Source organism: Thamnophis sirtalis, unplaced genomic scaffold (genome assembly GCF_051295495.1).
Source record: "Thamnophis sirtalis isolate CommonGarterSnake01/CBP01778 unplaced genomic scaffold, rThaSir2_p1.2 scaffold_8, whole genome shotgun sequence".
Lineage (NCBI taxonomy): Eukaryota > Metazoa > Chordata > Lepidosauria > Squamata > Natricidae > Thamnophis > Thamnophis sirtalis.
Window position 1 is genome coordinate 69,651,787 of NW_028261388.1, and position 15,973 is coordinate 69,667,759.

Sequence of the window (15,973 nt, forward strand, 5' to 3'; positions counted from 1 at the left end):
AATTACTGTAAGGAAAATGGTTGTCTTTGATACTCTGCAGATCAAACAAGCTCTGAATAAACATCCAGCTAAATATGACATATACACAATACACATTACTGTAATCCAAAATGTGATTTATGTACCTTAGTATGTTGTTTGAGTTCAATTACTGTAATTTATTAAATAAGCAATGGTTAAGTATGTTATTGTAAGCCATGTGACTTGTTGAAGTATTGGCTTAGTAAAGTGTGTGACCCAAACCATTGTGACTTAACAATGGCTTATAGCTTGATGTGTCTTATTTAATAAAACATGCCTGAATAGTTTTAACACACTGCATAAACCAAGATCCAGCATACCACAACACAAATTAGCATGAGGTGAACGAGTCTGAATTCTGCATTCATTTACTGCCCATATAACTTGTTAGCGGCAAAACGGAAAGCTGAGGAGTGGAACGGGTGCGATTGCAGCACACGCTTCGCTGTATTATATACCAATATTGGGGGACGACTGTCTAAGCTGAATATACAATCTGTGTTTTAGATGGGAATCAGTGAAGGAGCTGCTGTTCTGACCGAAAAGAAAAGAAACATGTATTTTTATTGACGTTAAAACTGTCAACTGAATGATATAAGGTGAATTTGCGGGTAAACAGAAGAGGAGACAAAACCCGCGCTAGTCTCTAAACTAGCCCTCAGCTATCGATCCCTACTACGCATGTCTCGATTGAACAGAAACAAAGGACCGTTATGCCGTCCGTTAAAGCTGTTGCCTGATGCGCATGCGTAGCTGGTTTTGTTCTAGTTAAAATGGCGGCGCCCGTGGATCTTGAGTTGAAAAAGGTAAAGAAAATCAAAATAGGGCTGGGAGTTGCCTTAAAGTAAGGGGGATTTGGAAGTTAGGGTGGTTGCCCATTATCAGAAGAGTTTATTTGGGTTTTGGTGGTTGGTGTCGCCTCTAGAGAGGGTCTTCTAGGAATTTTAGGCACTTGTGCATTAAGAATATCAGACTTCTTAATATTTAACAGATTATTCGTGGTGGAGCCTTCGAGTCGAGTGCGATGCCTGGTGATTTCATAGAATATCACCAAATTATGCTTGGTGGGTTCATGTGATCCCGCTCCTCTTCCCAAACTGGCGAGTGGTCTCTACGAACTTTTCATATCTGTTTCCCTTCCCCCAGCAATATATCTCTGGAAACATTTTATCTATGAACGGGATTATGGCAACAATTTGTTTCTTATATGATTCAATTTCTATTTAAGTAGTGTCATTGCCTGTTGTTTGAGAATGTTTAAGAAGAATGTTTTGGAAGGAAATTATTTAAATCTTTTGGCTTTAAATTTTAAATTTCATTTTGTATCAAATTCTGAAAATAAAAGAAGGAAAGCATTTTTAATTCCATTTCAAAACTAGTCAAGTGCCAGTCAAATTTAAACGAGGATACTTTTTGTTTTGTATCTACACCAAACTTATAGCTGTAGACGTTTTGAGGAGGTGTTGAGATATGTTTTAACAGTCATATATAAACCAAACCAAGCTAACTTGTCCCAAAATGTAATTCTAAGAGTTTCAGTATCAAATCATGATACATTTATGATACTGGTCACCTAATGACTCTTTCAACCTGGATCAAACTCTCAAATTATTGTAATAAATTATAATACTTACCACCTTTCTGCAGGAAAAATATAAGGTGATTATTATACTTCTGATTTCATCTGTCATTTAGGCTGCATGAAAGACATTAGTTAACTGTATTTGACTGACAAAACTTTCCATATCTTTAAATTTTAATATATCACCCAATTTGAATCTTCAGGATCTGCTTTTTTATAAGAAATAAATTAAATGATCAAAGCAAGTAAAAATCTCCACAGATTGATAAAGCTCATTGAGTCTATACATAGACTCAAGGAGCCAAGGTGGCGCAGTGGTTAAATGCAGCACTGCAGGCTACTTCAGCTGACTGCAGTTCTGCAGTTCGGCTGTTCAAATCTCACCGGCTCAGGGTTGACTCAGCCTTCCATCCTTCCGAGGTGGGTAAAATGAGGACCCAGATTGTTGTTGGGGGCAATATGCTGACTCTGTAAACCGCTTAGAGAGGGCTGAAAGCCCTATGAAGCGGTATATAAATCTAACTGCTATTGCTATTGCTATAACAGAGTCTATATGTCAGTTATAAAGGAGTTTGTAGAATGTAGAGCAAATGTACAGTAGAATGAGTATTACTCACTATTAACATGCATAATTGTTTTTACAATTATATAATGCATGGTAAATATTCTTACTAGTAAACAAATCCTAAAAACTGTGATGCAGGTGCTAGTGGGCAATTCCCATTTTTTCCACATTATTTGAATTAATCTGATTTAAAAAGTGCTATACCAGTTTACTATTTCATGATTGGGATATATTTGTGTTTCACTGCTAAGTATTATTAAAGATACATGCATATTAGTTTTCACCCAGTGTTGTTTCTGGTTTTTTTATTTAATATTTTTTGATATTTGGTGCATATTTTACATGTTTCTTTAATTCATCTGATGTTTAAATATGCAGTACATGCTGTTGTTGAGAGATTGCAGTAGTTGGAAAAGGAGTTCTTACAGGTGGTCCTCAACAGTTCATTTAGTGACGTTCAAAGTTACAAAGGCACTGGAAAAAAGTGACTTATGACCATTTTTCATACTTACAACTATTGCAGTATCCTCCTGGTCACATGATCATAATTCAAATGCTTGGCAAGTGACTCATATTTATAACAGTTGCAATGTCCCAGGATCATGTGATCACCTTTTGTGATTTTCTGACAAGCAAAGTAAATGAGGAAGCCAGATTCACTTTACTAATTTAATTTAACAACTGCAGTGAGTCACTTAACAACTGTGGCAAGCATGGTCATTAAAAAGGGGCAACATTTATTTAACAAAGTGAGTTTTTCATTTATCAACAGAAATTTTAATTGTGGTTGTAGATCAAGGACAACCTGTATAAAGAGACTAAAAGATTTTGTCAAGAGTGAAGACTGTCACAGATATTTTTTTAAATTAGCTACATTTGTATTCTCCATGTCAGGCATTTTCTGAACTTCAAGCTAAGGTCATTGAAACCCAGCAAAAGGTGAAACTGGCAGATATACAAATAGATCAGCTGAACAGAACAAAAAAGCATGCACATCTTACAGACACAGAGATCATGACTCTGGCTGAAGAAACAAGGATGTATGAAGGTATAGGACGAATGTAAGTAATGGTTCTTGTTTGTCATTTATCTTATTTACATTCAATTTTCTTGTTTTCTCATTTTTTTTCTGCAGCATTTATACCAAATTTGTATGATACAGCCATCCATATTGGAGTTGAGTTTAGCATGTCATCTGTACCAAGACTAGGGTTTAAACAAAGATTAACCATAATTTGTAGAATCATTTATTCTTGTTTTATTTAGTATAATCATGTTTTTGCGTATCATATGAATCTAGCATGTTTGTCTCATGGTTAAACAGTTCTTGGTCTGAACTGAAAATAAGGTGGAATATTAGATTATCTTGAGTGCTTAAAAAATGATAAGGGATTGTTTTCTTGTCTACCACGTGTGTTTACTTTGATCTTGATCAGTTACCATGCTCTTGTACATAAAAAAAGGAACAGCTGACCATTAGCAAAGGTAGCTTGAGTCTTTTAGAAGGGCAAAGGCTGCTAAAAAATAGGGACTCTTAGATGGTTCCAGATAGTGATCAACATTTCTGTAATGCATTTTATGGATAAGAGTCTCTCCCATGGTTAATGTTAAACGTGTTTAATGAATGCAGCATATTTCTGATTTCTATAAGGAGACATATCTATTAACTGCTGAGACAAAGTTTCTTTGCTTTAACTTTGTTTCTAATCTGGAAATTACTGTTTTACTTTTGTACACCTTCACGTTACTTTTCGTCCACTGTGATAGTACTACCATATCTGTCAGCAATGCCCCTTGAATTCTACGTAGGGCAAATTTTATAACAAAAGAATGGATGCAAATATGACATACTTTGCAAATATGGCATACCAGTCCTAACCCATATCACCAAGTTGGCCTTCATGAATGCCAAGAAGCAGTAGAATTCTTTTGTTCTTGGGACAACCTAGACCCGTGATGCCACAGGTGGCACATGGAGCCATTTGTGAGGGCATGGAAGGCATTGCCCTGTCAACTCCAGTGCACCAGCTGATTTTTGCCCATTTTTTGCCCTCTGGAGGCTCTAGAGAAGCCGCCTGAAGCCTGCGGAGGAAGAAAAACGGCCCAATGGGCAACCCAGAAATCTGTTCCTGAACTTCCAGTTTGTATGTTGGGCCGTTTTTCACCCCGCCCCCCCAAGGCTCCTACAAAACCTCTGGAGCCTGGGGAGGGTGAAAGTCGAACTTACTGGGCCAACCGGAAGTCAGAATTGGGCCATTTCCGGCCTCCGGGGGGGGGGCATTTTTGCCCTCCCCAGGCTCCAAGAAAGCCATGTGTGCATGTGCATGTGTGGGGCAGCCGGGGGGGCGGGGTCACGTGCATGCCCAGGGGGTACAGCGTGGGGGCATTAAATTATGGGGTGGGGTTTTGGCACTCGAGGCGAGAACAAGGATCTAAGTTTTCACAATTTAATGATTTCCTATAATTGTCAAATCAGTGATAAACCCATTATGCAAAGCAAGTATTTTAAATATTTTCATATTCATTTCCAATCATCTAGTTTCTGAAGTAACCAAATAAGTAATCTCTTCTCAAGAGCACAAGAAGTAGCTTGTGACCCTACAAGATTTGCAAACTACAAAAACAATAATGCTTGTAGTCCCTGTAGCCATCAGATAATTCAAACTGAATGCTTTACATTTGCTGCTATGTGGTGTGCAATTCTGTGCACATAACAACACTTCTACCCTGTAAGTAATTTAATCAAACTTTTTGAATTTTTGACACATTCTCTGATCCCAGGATCAGCTAGAAAGGTACTCTTTGGGAGGAGGATGATTAACCAGTGGAATAGCTTGCCTTCAGTCGTTGTGGATGCTTCATCAATGGAGATTTTTAAGAAGAGACTGGTTAATCAGTTGTCTGAAATGGTATAGGATCTCCTGTTTGAGCAGAGAACTGGACTAGAAGTCCTCCAAGGTCCCTTCTAGCTCTATTCTAATTCTGAAATTGGCTGTCTCTTTTGAGACTTGGCTGAGACTTTGCCAACTTACTATATACACATGTACAGTATGGTTGTTTACTAAATGTAGATAAATTAAAACTCAACCAAGATAACTTGTGAACTTAATCAGTGTGGGATGCTGCTGGTTTAACAACTGGTTCGGTGAGCGTGCGCTTTGTACACGTGTGTTTTGCTTGGGCACGCAGCTCTGAAAATGGAGTTCAGCTGCTTACCTTCCAAGTCAGCAATGGTAAGTAAAACAGCTGGGGGTGGGGAATCAGCTGTGCCGGGCAATTGAGATGAACTAGAAAGCAGGTTTGGTTTGATTTTTCTGTCAGTAAACATTTAAGTATATATTTTTGCTCTGTAGTTACTTAGGAATTACAGAATCATAGAAATGGAATGGACTCAAACTTTGTTCTATGCGGGAATTTATAAATAACTCATATCTAATACAACCCTGTATGGTAAATTGGGCTGAGATGGAGTGGCTGCCCCAAAGTCATCCAGCCAGCTTTCAGGCTTAAAGTAGGACTAGAACTCACAATCTCCTGGTTTCTAGCCTCAGACCTTAACCACTAGATCAAACTAGTTCTATTAAAGCATCTCTCATTCAGCCTCTTCTCCCCAGGCAAGGGAAACCTGCACTTCTCCAGGTGATGGTAGGATGTTCCAGAAGTGGGTTCAATCCTTATTTGCCCAAGAGACTTAGTTGAAGCCATGCCTCCATCCTTCCTGTTTGGCTCCATTCCGACTCAGTCTTGCCTGAATAGAGATGTAAATTTTACTAGCTCGTGTGTTGGTTCCCTTTTTTACATCTTTAAATTTTTCCTTTTTATTTATTTTTGGTATTGGTTTTTGTCTTGCCCTTTGGGGCTTTGGATAGCTCCCTGTGGAATCGGGGGAACGCCGTTGGCAGCGCCGGGTATTGGAGCTCTATTGCGGCTGGCTGGCTGTTGCTGGGCCACCTGGTTGCTGCCCGCTCGTCAGGAGACGAGCTGAGGATGCCTGCTGTTGCCGCTGGTGCTCAGGGGCAGGGGCAGGCTGTCGGCGATGCTGTGGGTGCAGGGATGAGTTGGAGAGCATCGGCACTTCCATGTGGCAGCAACAGTGATCAGCGGGGCTGGGCGCTTTGGCAGGGGCTCATTTGGGGTGGCAGCAGTGTTCGGCCTTGATGGGTGGTCTTGGGGCCGGCTGACTGTCCTGTTGATTGGTGGCTGGCATGCTTTCCGTGAGTCTCGTGGTCCCCGGGGTGGTGGTGGCCATTTTGGTGAGGTTCCCCGGGTGGTGGCCATTATGGTAAGGTCTCCTGGATGGCAGCCATTTTGGTATGGTCCCTTGGGCAACGGCCATCTTGGTGATGTCCCCCGGGTGGTGGCCATTTTGGTGAGATCCTTGTGGCGGCGGTCTTTTTTTTTTGTGCCACGAGGCACCGACCATTTTGTTCACCCTGTTTGGTGAGTCACAAGGGTGGTGGCCATTTTGTTTTCCCTTTTTGCTGGCAAGAGGCTCATTGCAGCTGCTGAGTTATAACTGCAGTCGCATTCGGTGTGAGCTGCAGCTGGACCTTGTTTCTTCCCAATTGGGTCCCTTTTCTGTGGCATGTGTGTGCGCCGGTGGGGGGTTTAGCAGAATGGCTGATTCACCCAGTGAAGGGACCACCAAGGCTGCCTCGTCCTCCTCTTCCAAGAGGAGTTCAAAGAAGAGGAAAGCTTCCTTGGCTAACTCTTCAGCCATTTTGAGCCAGGGTGCCTCCAAGCTGAAAGGGAAGAAGCGGCCTGATGGTGGGGCAAAGAAGCCCAGGCCTGGTGGTGAAGTACCCTTGTCCCTCTCAAGGTCACCTCCACTTTTGAGGGTGGTGCCACTGTCCCCCTCCCCCTCTCCCCCCAGGCTCTCTGATTCTCCAAGGGCTAGTTCAATTTCCCCCCCTCTTTTGGAGGTGGAAGGGGAGGAGGGGGCTGATCATCCTTTTGCATGCTTAGAACCTGTTTCAAGGCTGGCACAAAAGCAAAGACTGACTCCTAGACCTGGCCCCAGCCATTTTGAGAGTGAATTCGATAATTTGCCTAATAACATTCAATTCTTATTCATTGGGCCATTGCCCATGGCATAGCTCTTCAGGGACGATCTCCTGACCAGGCTGATGTGGAACTGCTGGCAGCCCGGCGTAAGATGGCCCTGGGGCTAGTTGCTTCCTCTGGCATGACGCAGAGGGCTGTGTCCCCCTTGCTGAGGAGTGAGCTGTCTGTCCCAGAGGAGGAAGAACAGAAGGAGCTGGAGCTCTCTGATGATGAGTGCTTGGAACCTGATGTTCCTGTGTTTGCGGGCTTGTTTTCCCCGGGTTTGTTTCGTTCATTGCTGTTCAAGGCCAGGAGGACAGCGGTTGTTGAAACGGAGGCAGAGAAGCAGAAGAAGAAGGACAAGGAGACGACGGTCGTGGCCTCAACGTCTAAGAAGGCTCTTGACAAACGGAGGTTCTTTGCACAACCTGCTGCCAAAAGGAGGAGATTCCTGTGCCCAAATTGTTCCTGGATGTAGTCCAAGAGCAGTGGGCCAAATCAGGTACCTTTCCTACACCAGGTGGGAACGATAGGTGTTTCTATAATATGGAGCCTAATTTCTCTCAAGCTCTGCAGGTCCCAATGGTGGATGCTCCTGTGGCAGCCTTGGCCTCCCCGGCTTCCCTGGTCGCGAGCGATGTGATGGACAACTTGAAGGCAGAGGATAAGAGGATTGAACTGGCCTTACGTAAGACCTTTATGGCTGTCACGTGGGCGATTACAGCTGCTTCCTCAACGTCCTTCTTCAACCGTGCAACGTTGATATGGCTGGAACAAATGCAGGAGAGGGTACCTTCGCATGATATGAGGTTGCTGCAGGACATCAGCAAAGTCATCGCTGCAACACAGTTTTCGGCAGACGCCTCCTTGCACACCATTAAGTTTGCCTCCAGGGTTCTTTCCTCCTTTGTTTCAGATAGGAGGATGGTGTGGCTCCGAAATTGGCAGGCAGACGCTAAGGCGAAGTGGAAGCTGGTGGCAGCCCCATACACGGGGAAGAACCTGTTGGCAACGTCTTGGACCTGATTCTTATTGAGGATAAGAACAAATGTAAGGTTTTGCCTCCCACGGCTAAGAAGCAGGAACGCCGTTTTACACCTTATACAGGCCTACCTGTAGGGGTTCAGATAATGATTATCAGTACCAGCCCAGGGGTTTTCAACGGCGCCAGGACAGGGGACAGAATAGATCTTCCTACAGGGACAGGTCCCGGTTTCAACCTCAGAATAAGCGGCCCTTTCAGGGAGCAAGCAGACGCCATTTCTGCAGAAACAAATAATTGGTGTTGGTAGCTCCCATAGGTAGTGGGTTGGTGTTGTTTGCTGACCATTGGGAGGATATTATTTCTGATCTCTGAGTCCTGAATACGGTTAGATTTGGCCTGCGATTGGAATTCCTTTCCACAACTCCGAATTTCTTCCGAACTTTCAAATCTTCCAAGTGTAAAACAAAGAGGGACCTTATGTGTCAGGCGATTGCACATCTGGTGGAGATCCAAGCTGTTGAGTTGGTTCCACAGGAAGAAAGGAGCAGGGGGTTCTACTCCAACCTCTTTGTGGTTCCGAATACTTTGGGGGTGGGGAGGGATGGAGAGCGATTCTAGACCTTAAAAGATTGAATTGCTATCTGGTATATAAAAGGTTCAAGATAGCTTCTCTTCGTTCTATCCTGGAAGGTCTTAGGGATGGTGATTTCTTGGCTTCCTTTGATTTAGCGGAATGTTGCATATTCTGATATTTCACCAACATAGAAGGTTCCTTAGATTTTCCTATGCTGATATCCACTACCAGTATAGGGTTCTGCCCTTTGGACTCGTGTCGGCACCCAAGACCTTTAAAAAGTGCTGGTGGCCCTGGCAGCTCACCTCAGGTCCATCCCAATCAGAATACAATGCTACCTGGATGACATCCTTCTCCAGGCAGAGTCACCAGATCGGCCCTGTAGAGATATGGGTTCTCTGTTAATTTTCAAAAAAGTCACCTGAGCCCCACCACCAGATTGCTACATCTGGGGGCAGTCATAGATACTGCTGCAGGGATAGTTTTCCTGTCCTAGGATCACAGAACTGGCCTGGTGAAACTGGTTCGCCAGGTGCAGAAGGAGAAGCGCGTGCCCATTGTCATCTTGTCTCAGTTGTTAGTTAAGATGATCTCATGTATAGATCTTGTTCCCTGGGTGAGGCTTCATGCTAGGACCCTGCAATGGTTCTTGCTCCCATACGAGAAGGGCAAGCATAGTGTTTCTCATTTTCCTGTTAGGGTTTCCCCTCAAGTGCAGCTCTCTCTGAGGTGGTGGACCTCCCCAGCCTTGTCTAAGAGGTGCGTGTTCAAGGAACCGCAGAGGCTCAGGCTGACCACTGATGCAAGCCTTTATGGCTGGAGGGCTCTGCTGGGGACGCAGCTGGCCAAGGGCCGCTGGTCACCCTCAGTTCTTACACATAACATTAACTGGCTGGAATTGTGGGCAGCTCATCTGGCCCTTCACCACTTTCAGGCCCTTTTTAGCACACAGTCATGTCCTGCTGCTGACAGACAACGTGATCGTGAAGGCACATGTGAACAGACAGGGAAGGACGCATTCTAAGGCCCTCTGGGAGGAGTCTCAGAGGTTGGGCGGAGAGGTACCTGTTGTCCATCAACATAGAACACATCTCTAGAGAAGCGAACCACCAGGCGGACTGGCTCAGCAGGGCCACGGTGAACCAGATGGAATGGCAACTGGATCCAGAGCTGTTCAAGGAGATTTGCCGGAGGTTCGGACACCAGAGGTGGACCTCTTCACGTCCCCGGAAAACATCCAGCTCCCCAGGTTTTTCACACGGTTCCCGACTCGGGGAGCGGAGGGGAGCAGTGCCCTGCACAGCAGGTGGCCCCAGGGGCTACTTTATGTGCTCCCCCCTCTTCCTCTCATAGTTCTCCTGGGAAAGATAGTTTCAGAGGGGGCAGAGGTTATGGTCGCTCCATACTGGCCCTGCAGACCTTGGTTCACACACCTAATAGGTCTGTCCACTGCCAAACCCTGAAGGATCCTGCTGGAGAGGATCTCCTTCGCCAGGGGGTCCTGGTCTATCCGGAGCCTCAGTGGCTCTGGTTGACCGCCTGGTGTTTGAAAGGGGGCTCTTGAGGGAGGTGAACTTCTCAAGGGTGATCCAGACCATCGTCGCTTCTAGGTGCCCCTCCATGGCCAGGATTTACAACGCCACGTGGTCTGTGTTTTGCAAATGGTGCCACATGGCACACGTGAACCCCAAAGACCTGTCTCTGCCGTACATCCTGGAGTTTCTCCAGGATGGCCTGGAGAAGGGTCTGTCTCATAACGTGCTCCGGAGATAGGCGGTGGCTCTGCCCACTGTGTTGGGGCTGGATGGTAGGGAGAGCCTGGGACGCCACCTGGTTGTTAAAAGGTTTATCAAGGGTGGCTAACCTTAGGCCCCCGGTGGTTCACAGGTTCCCATGTTGGGACTTGTCCACTATTCTCTTGGCTCTCATTAAAGATCCCTTTGAGCTGTTGAGGATTATTTCCTTGCAGTTTCTCACATTGAAGGTGGCCTTCTTGGTCGCCATCATGTCTGCAAGGAGGATATCAGAGCTGGGGACTCTGTCAATGAGGAAGGACCTCTGTGCCTTCCATCCCAACACAGTCGTGCTGAGACTTGATCCCACTTTCATTCCCAAGGTTTCATAGGGCTCAGGAGATAGTTCTCCTGGATTTTTGTCCCAATCCCACAGGGAGAAATCCTGGCATAAGTTGGATGTGCGGAGGGCTCTCCGTATCTACATCAAGCGGATGGCATCCACTAGGAAGACGGAGCCATTATTTGTCTTATTCCAGCCATCTACTGTGGGATCTAGGGTGTCACCTTCCACCATTGGGCGTTGGCTGCGAGCTTGCATTGCTCGGGCATATGAGGCACGGGGTATACCTGTACCCCAGGGGATCACTGCGCATTCGACTAGGAGCGCTGCTATCACGGCTGCATGGAACACTCAGGCCCCAGTCGGGAATATTTGCAGGGTGGCTACGTGGGCTTCTCCATCACCCTTCGTAAAGCACTATCAGTTGTATGCTTTCATGTCCGCCGAGGTATTTTTTGGACAAAGGGTGCTTCAAAGAGTGCATACGGACTACGGCCCAGTGAGTTCCTCACCCTAGGGACTGTTGCTATGGTATGTCCCACTTCTGAAACATCCGCCATCAGCTGGAGAAGGAACGTTGGTCCTACCTGAACATTCTTCTGATCGTGGTGCAGGACGGTCCATATCCCTCCCTGTCAGTTAGGTCCGTAGACCATGGGGCTGGGCGAGCTGCAGGGCAGGATCTGCTTTTCTTTTGTCCTCTAGTTGGAACTGTGTTTCATTGGAATGGAGCCAAGCAGGAAGGAGCTGGAGGCGTGGCTTCAACTATGACTCAGTCTCTTGGGCAAATAAGGATTGAACCCACTTCTAGACCATCCTGTGCCATGTTGAGAAGAATGTTCAGGTAGGACCAACATTCCTTCTCTAAGAAATTGGTTCTGTACACTTAGTGGAATGAAGCGTTGCCTAATATTCAAGTTGAATTTGCTTTCTTGTAATTCAAAACTATTGCTTTGTGTTTTGCTCTCTGGAGTAATACTTCCTCATGTGATCTTTCCTCAAGTATTAGAAGAATATTATCATACAGTCCCTGTCATATTTTCTTAAAACTGTAATCTGATTTTTTTTCTCATAAGTTTTGGTTTCTAGTATTCTATCAATCTGTTTATTTGCATCTGTTTCAATTTGTCTGAATCCCTTTTAACAGGTGGTGCTAAAACTAGATAGTACTTAATATAGAATCTGACTAGAGCAGAACAGAATGGAAATATTTACGTCCCTTAATTTGGGCAGTTTAATTTTATTGTGAGCCAGTCCTGTATTTCACTTTTTTGGCAACAATAATTTATAGTTTTCTCTTGTTGTGCTATGTTTAATTTTTTTAAATCAAGCCAAATATCTCCCATTCTGTGATTGCTCCCCCCCCTAAAATTGCATATGTTTATTAAATTTAATGTTATTTTCAGACAGAATCATCTTTCTGTCTGCTAGATTAATTATTTCTTAAAATTTATTATATCCTGACTTTCAGAATAGCAATCTTTCTAAAGCAGTTTGCAAGTAATATAAACTTTTGTAAATGCAAAGCCAAATAAATATTTCTAAAATCTTTCCTGTGAATATCTGGTTCTAGTAGCCTGTTGGTTTGTTAAAGGTAAGGAAAGAATCTATTAGTCCCAAGATGGGAACCTGTGAACCACCAGGGGCTTAATAGATGTTTGTTGCATATCACCCCTTTCTCTTCATGGCTAGTTTCTGCCAGCACTCCTACCTCTTGCTACTTTGTTTATAAGAAAGTCTTTTTAAAAAAAATTATATGTTTGGTTTAAGTTTCCTAAAAAATCAAGAATTGCTGCATGGTAATTTATTTATCTATTTCCCTCCTTTATTTTTTTGATCAATAACAGCTAACATATTTAATACTCCTTTATTCTCCTATTTTCCTGATACAGCAGCAACTCTGTGAGGTGAGTTGGGCCGATAATGACTGGCCCAAAGTTACCAAGCTGATTTTCATGGCTAAAGTAGGATTATAACTCATAGACTTCCAGTTTCTAGCCTGGTGCCTTAACCACTATGCCTAACTGGTTCTTCAAAGTTCCCATTATATGCCAACTGCCAGGAGTTTGATTCTGACTGGCTCAAGGTTGACTCATCCTTCCATCCTTCCGAGGTTGGTAAAATTAGGAGCCATATTATTTGGGGGGGGGGGGATATGCTGACTCTAAACCGCATAGAGGGCTGTAAAGCACTGTGAAGTGGTATATACAGTAAGTCTAATTGCTATTACTATTTCCACTATATATAGTTATTGTTCCATTTTTGTTAAATTACCCTTGCTCCATCATCTAAAGTAGAAAATCGACAGCAAACTAAAAGTTAGACACTAGATTTACAATGTTTGTCTCCCCAAAGATGTCAGGATATTTCACACCTCATCACTTGTATTGAATGTGTCTTTGAAATATATGCACTATGCAAAATAGCTTGCCCCATCCTGAATGAAGTTAGTCCTTGATGGACAATGAGCTTTAGTAGTGGCTTTGTAACTTCACTAGCAGAATACTTCATATATAAACTTATCTGACCAGAAAGCTCATATAGAATGCATTAGATATTCACATAAGCATCTGAAAGTCACTAGTGGGCAGAATTTTTTGGCTTCAAGACTTTTGCAAAGACCAAACAAGTAGTAGTCTGTCGAATCTTGTGGAAGAATGTTACAAAGAGCAGGGACTGCTACTGAGGTGTGTTGGCTTGGCCTTGTTAGATGGCAACATTTAAGAGAAAAGGCCTGGAGTATGCCCACCCTATCAGACTTAGTAAAATAGGTAGATACGTTTAGGGCAGTGATGGGCAACCTTTTTGGCGTGGTGTGTCAAAAATCGGCAAAAAATCGAGCATAACTCGCGTTGTGTGTCACTTCGACAAAAACATAATTTTGCGCAATTTATAGTTTAAACTACAAAAATATATAATTGCAATATAATTGTATTTAATAAACCAAAAACAAATTATTTAACATAGCTGCTTAGTAACTTCTTTGTTCATCAGTCGATTTCGTATGTTGCCCTTGATATTATTATCAGTATCACTTACCAACGGTCCTGCTTAGCAACCAAAATGTTGGCTCAGAAACTCTGGCATTGAAGCGTGCAAGTCTTAAAGCTGTCAAGTTACAAGAACCTTGCACCCCTAACCCTTTAGGAAAAAAACCCCAGGGGTCTTCAAACCTGACAGCTTTAAGCCTTGTGGACTTCAACTCTTCAACTAAAAGAGAGACTGATAAATATTAAAAAAAATAAAACCAAAAAGCAGCTACTGCGGTGGCTTAGAATTTTACTCAATTACTGTTGAGCCCATGGAAAGTTCTGCAGCCCCAGGAGCAAAGGAAGGGGGACGGAGAGAGAGAGGGTGGCTGTTTGGGGTGCTTGAAACCACCTGGCCCTCCCCAAAGGAAACCCTCATTTGCAGGATGAGCCTCGACTGGCTCTGCCCAGCGGGGTTACCCCAAGCGCCATTGGGCAGCGACGGATGCTTATCCTTTTTCCTTCGGCTGCTTCAGCTGGGACTTCAGACACCCCAAGGGAGGGACTTTATCGGGCCTCCCCCTCCCCACCCTTTGAATGAAGGTGTGATATGGCTCCTCCATCCCTGCTCTTTAACCCAGCCAGAATTACAGGAGGGCTGCCCCCGTTCTGCTTTCCGGGGTGGATCTTAGCCGAGGGATGCCAAGACCCCAGAATGGGTGGGGGGTGGGGGAAGAGCTTCTTGACGGAGGCCACGATCGACTTTTGGAAGTTGTGTTTTCGTAAAATAAGATTAACCTTTGGATGTGTTTGTTCCGCTCGGCCAGCGGCGTTTTCTCCCACTTAATCCCGGCGGATCCTGATATCTGAGCTGGAAAACTGCAACCCCCCGGAAATGATGACGCCCCGCTGAATAGCTGGGACTTGCAGAAAAAGGCTGCAGAGAGAGAAGCGTTTGATCCGTAATCCGTCTGTGGGGGGCGCTGGGGACAGGCCGGGCCCCTTCTTCCCACCTCTATCCCCCCCCCACTCTTGAGGGACAAGCCCTTTCCCCTGTCCCAATGGTGGAATTTGAGGCTACCTCTGCTTTCCCTCTCCCTCTCTCAGTTGTGCAGCAGCGGCAGCGGCAGCTCTCAGCCTGGGCGGCAGCGTCACGCAGGCTGTGGAAGGAGGAGGAGGAGGAGGAGGAGGAGGGAACCAACCAAAGAGAGGCTTTTACCGAGTCTGCGCCCCACAGCCAGGACCGTCCTGGCGCCTCAAGCCGCGTTTCTTCCTGCAAAGCCCTTCTGGCGTCAAGCGGAACTCTCGGGTTGCCCGAAGGGCTTTGCAGGAAGAAACGCGGCTTGAGGCGCAAGGACGATCCTGGCTGTGGGGCACAGACCCGGTAAAAGCCTCTCTTTGGTTGGTTCCCTCCTCCTCCTCCTCCTCCTCCTCCTCCTTCCACAGCCTGCGTGACGCTGCCGCCCAGGCTGAGAGCTGCCGCTGAAACAAGTTTGGAGAGCATGTGCGTGTCACCCGAAATGGCTACGCGTGTCAGCACTGACACGCGTGTCATAGGTTCGCCATCACTGGTTTAGGGAAAGTTATTATGGCCAATAACCTGATCCTAGCCCATGTAAGATTTTAAAGATGATCACTAACACATCATTTTGTACTTGTAAAAGAACTGAAATCCAATGCACATGGCAAATCATAGGGAGTCAAAACTGTGCCATTGTATTTTGGACCAATTATAATTTTGGAATAGTTTTCAAAGGCAGCTTTCAGTAATCCAACCAGAAAGTGACTAGGAAGTGACTAGGGCCTGAGTGACTATGAGCAAAGACCTCCCAGATCAGTTATGATCAATTGGTATGCAAAATGAATCTATTCAAAGGCTCCTTGACACATGCAAATTTTGCACTTCTGTTTGGGGCAAGACTCAAAGATGTACTTCACCAGATTCATAACACAGAAGGGAGCAATTCTAAACATGCTTGTCATGACCACGTCCTTATTTTAGAAAACTCATATACTGTATTGCTGCATTCCAAAATTATTCTTTGTTTGCAATAATAACATACAAATTAAAAATATTAAAAATAAAAAAAATACAAACAGAAACTCCCACCTAATTGCAAACATCACTCCCACTTTTTCAGACCACTCTTTTTGCAGT

The 15,973-nt window shown here is 44.6% G+C and overlaps 1 protein-coding gene across 1 annotated transcript in view; it reads left to right on the top strand.

Annotated features, from left to right (window-relative positions):
* Positions 1–340: 340 nt before the first annotated feature.
* PFDN1 (prefoldin subunit 1) overlaps positions 341–15,973 on the top strand; it is a 39,722-nt gene continuing 24,089 nt past the window's right edge. Inside the window, exons 1-2 of the mRNA XM_087721858.1 lie at positions 341–827; positions 3,063–3,229. Coding sequence (XP_087577984.1) covers positions 795–827; positions 3,063–3,229 — 200 coding nt within the window. The 5' untranslated portion in view covers positions 341–794. The remainder of the gene's footprint in view (positions 828–3,062; positions 3,230–15,973) is intronic.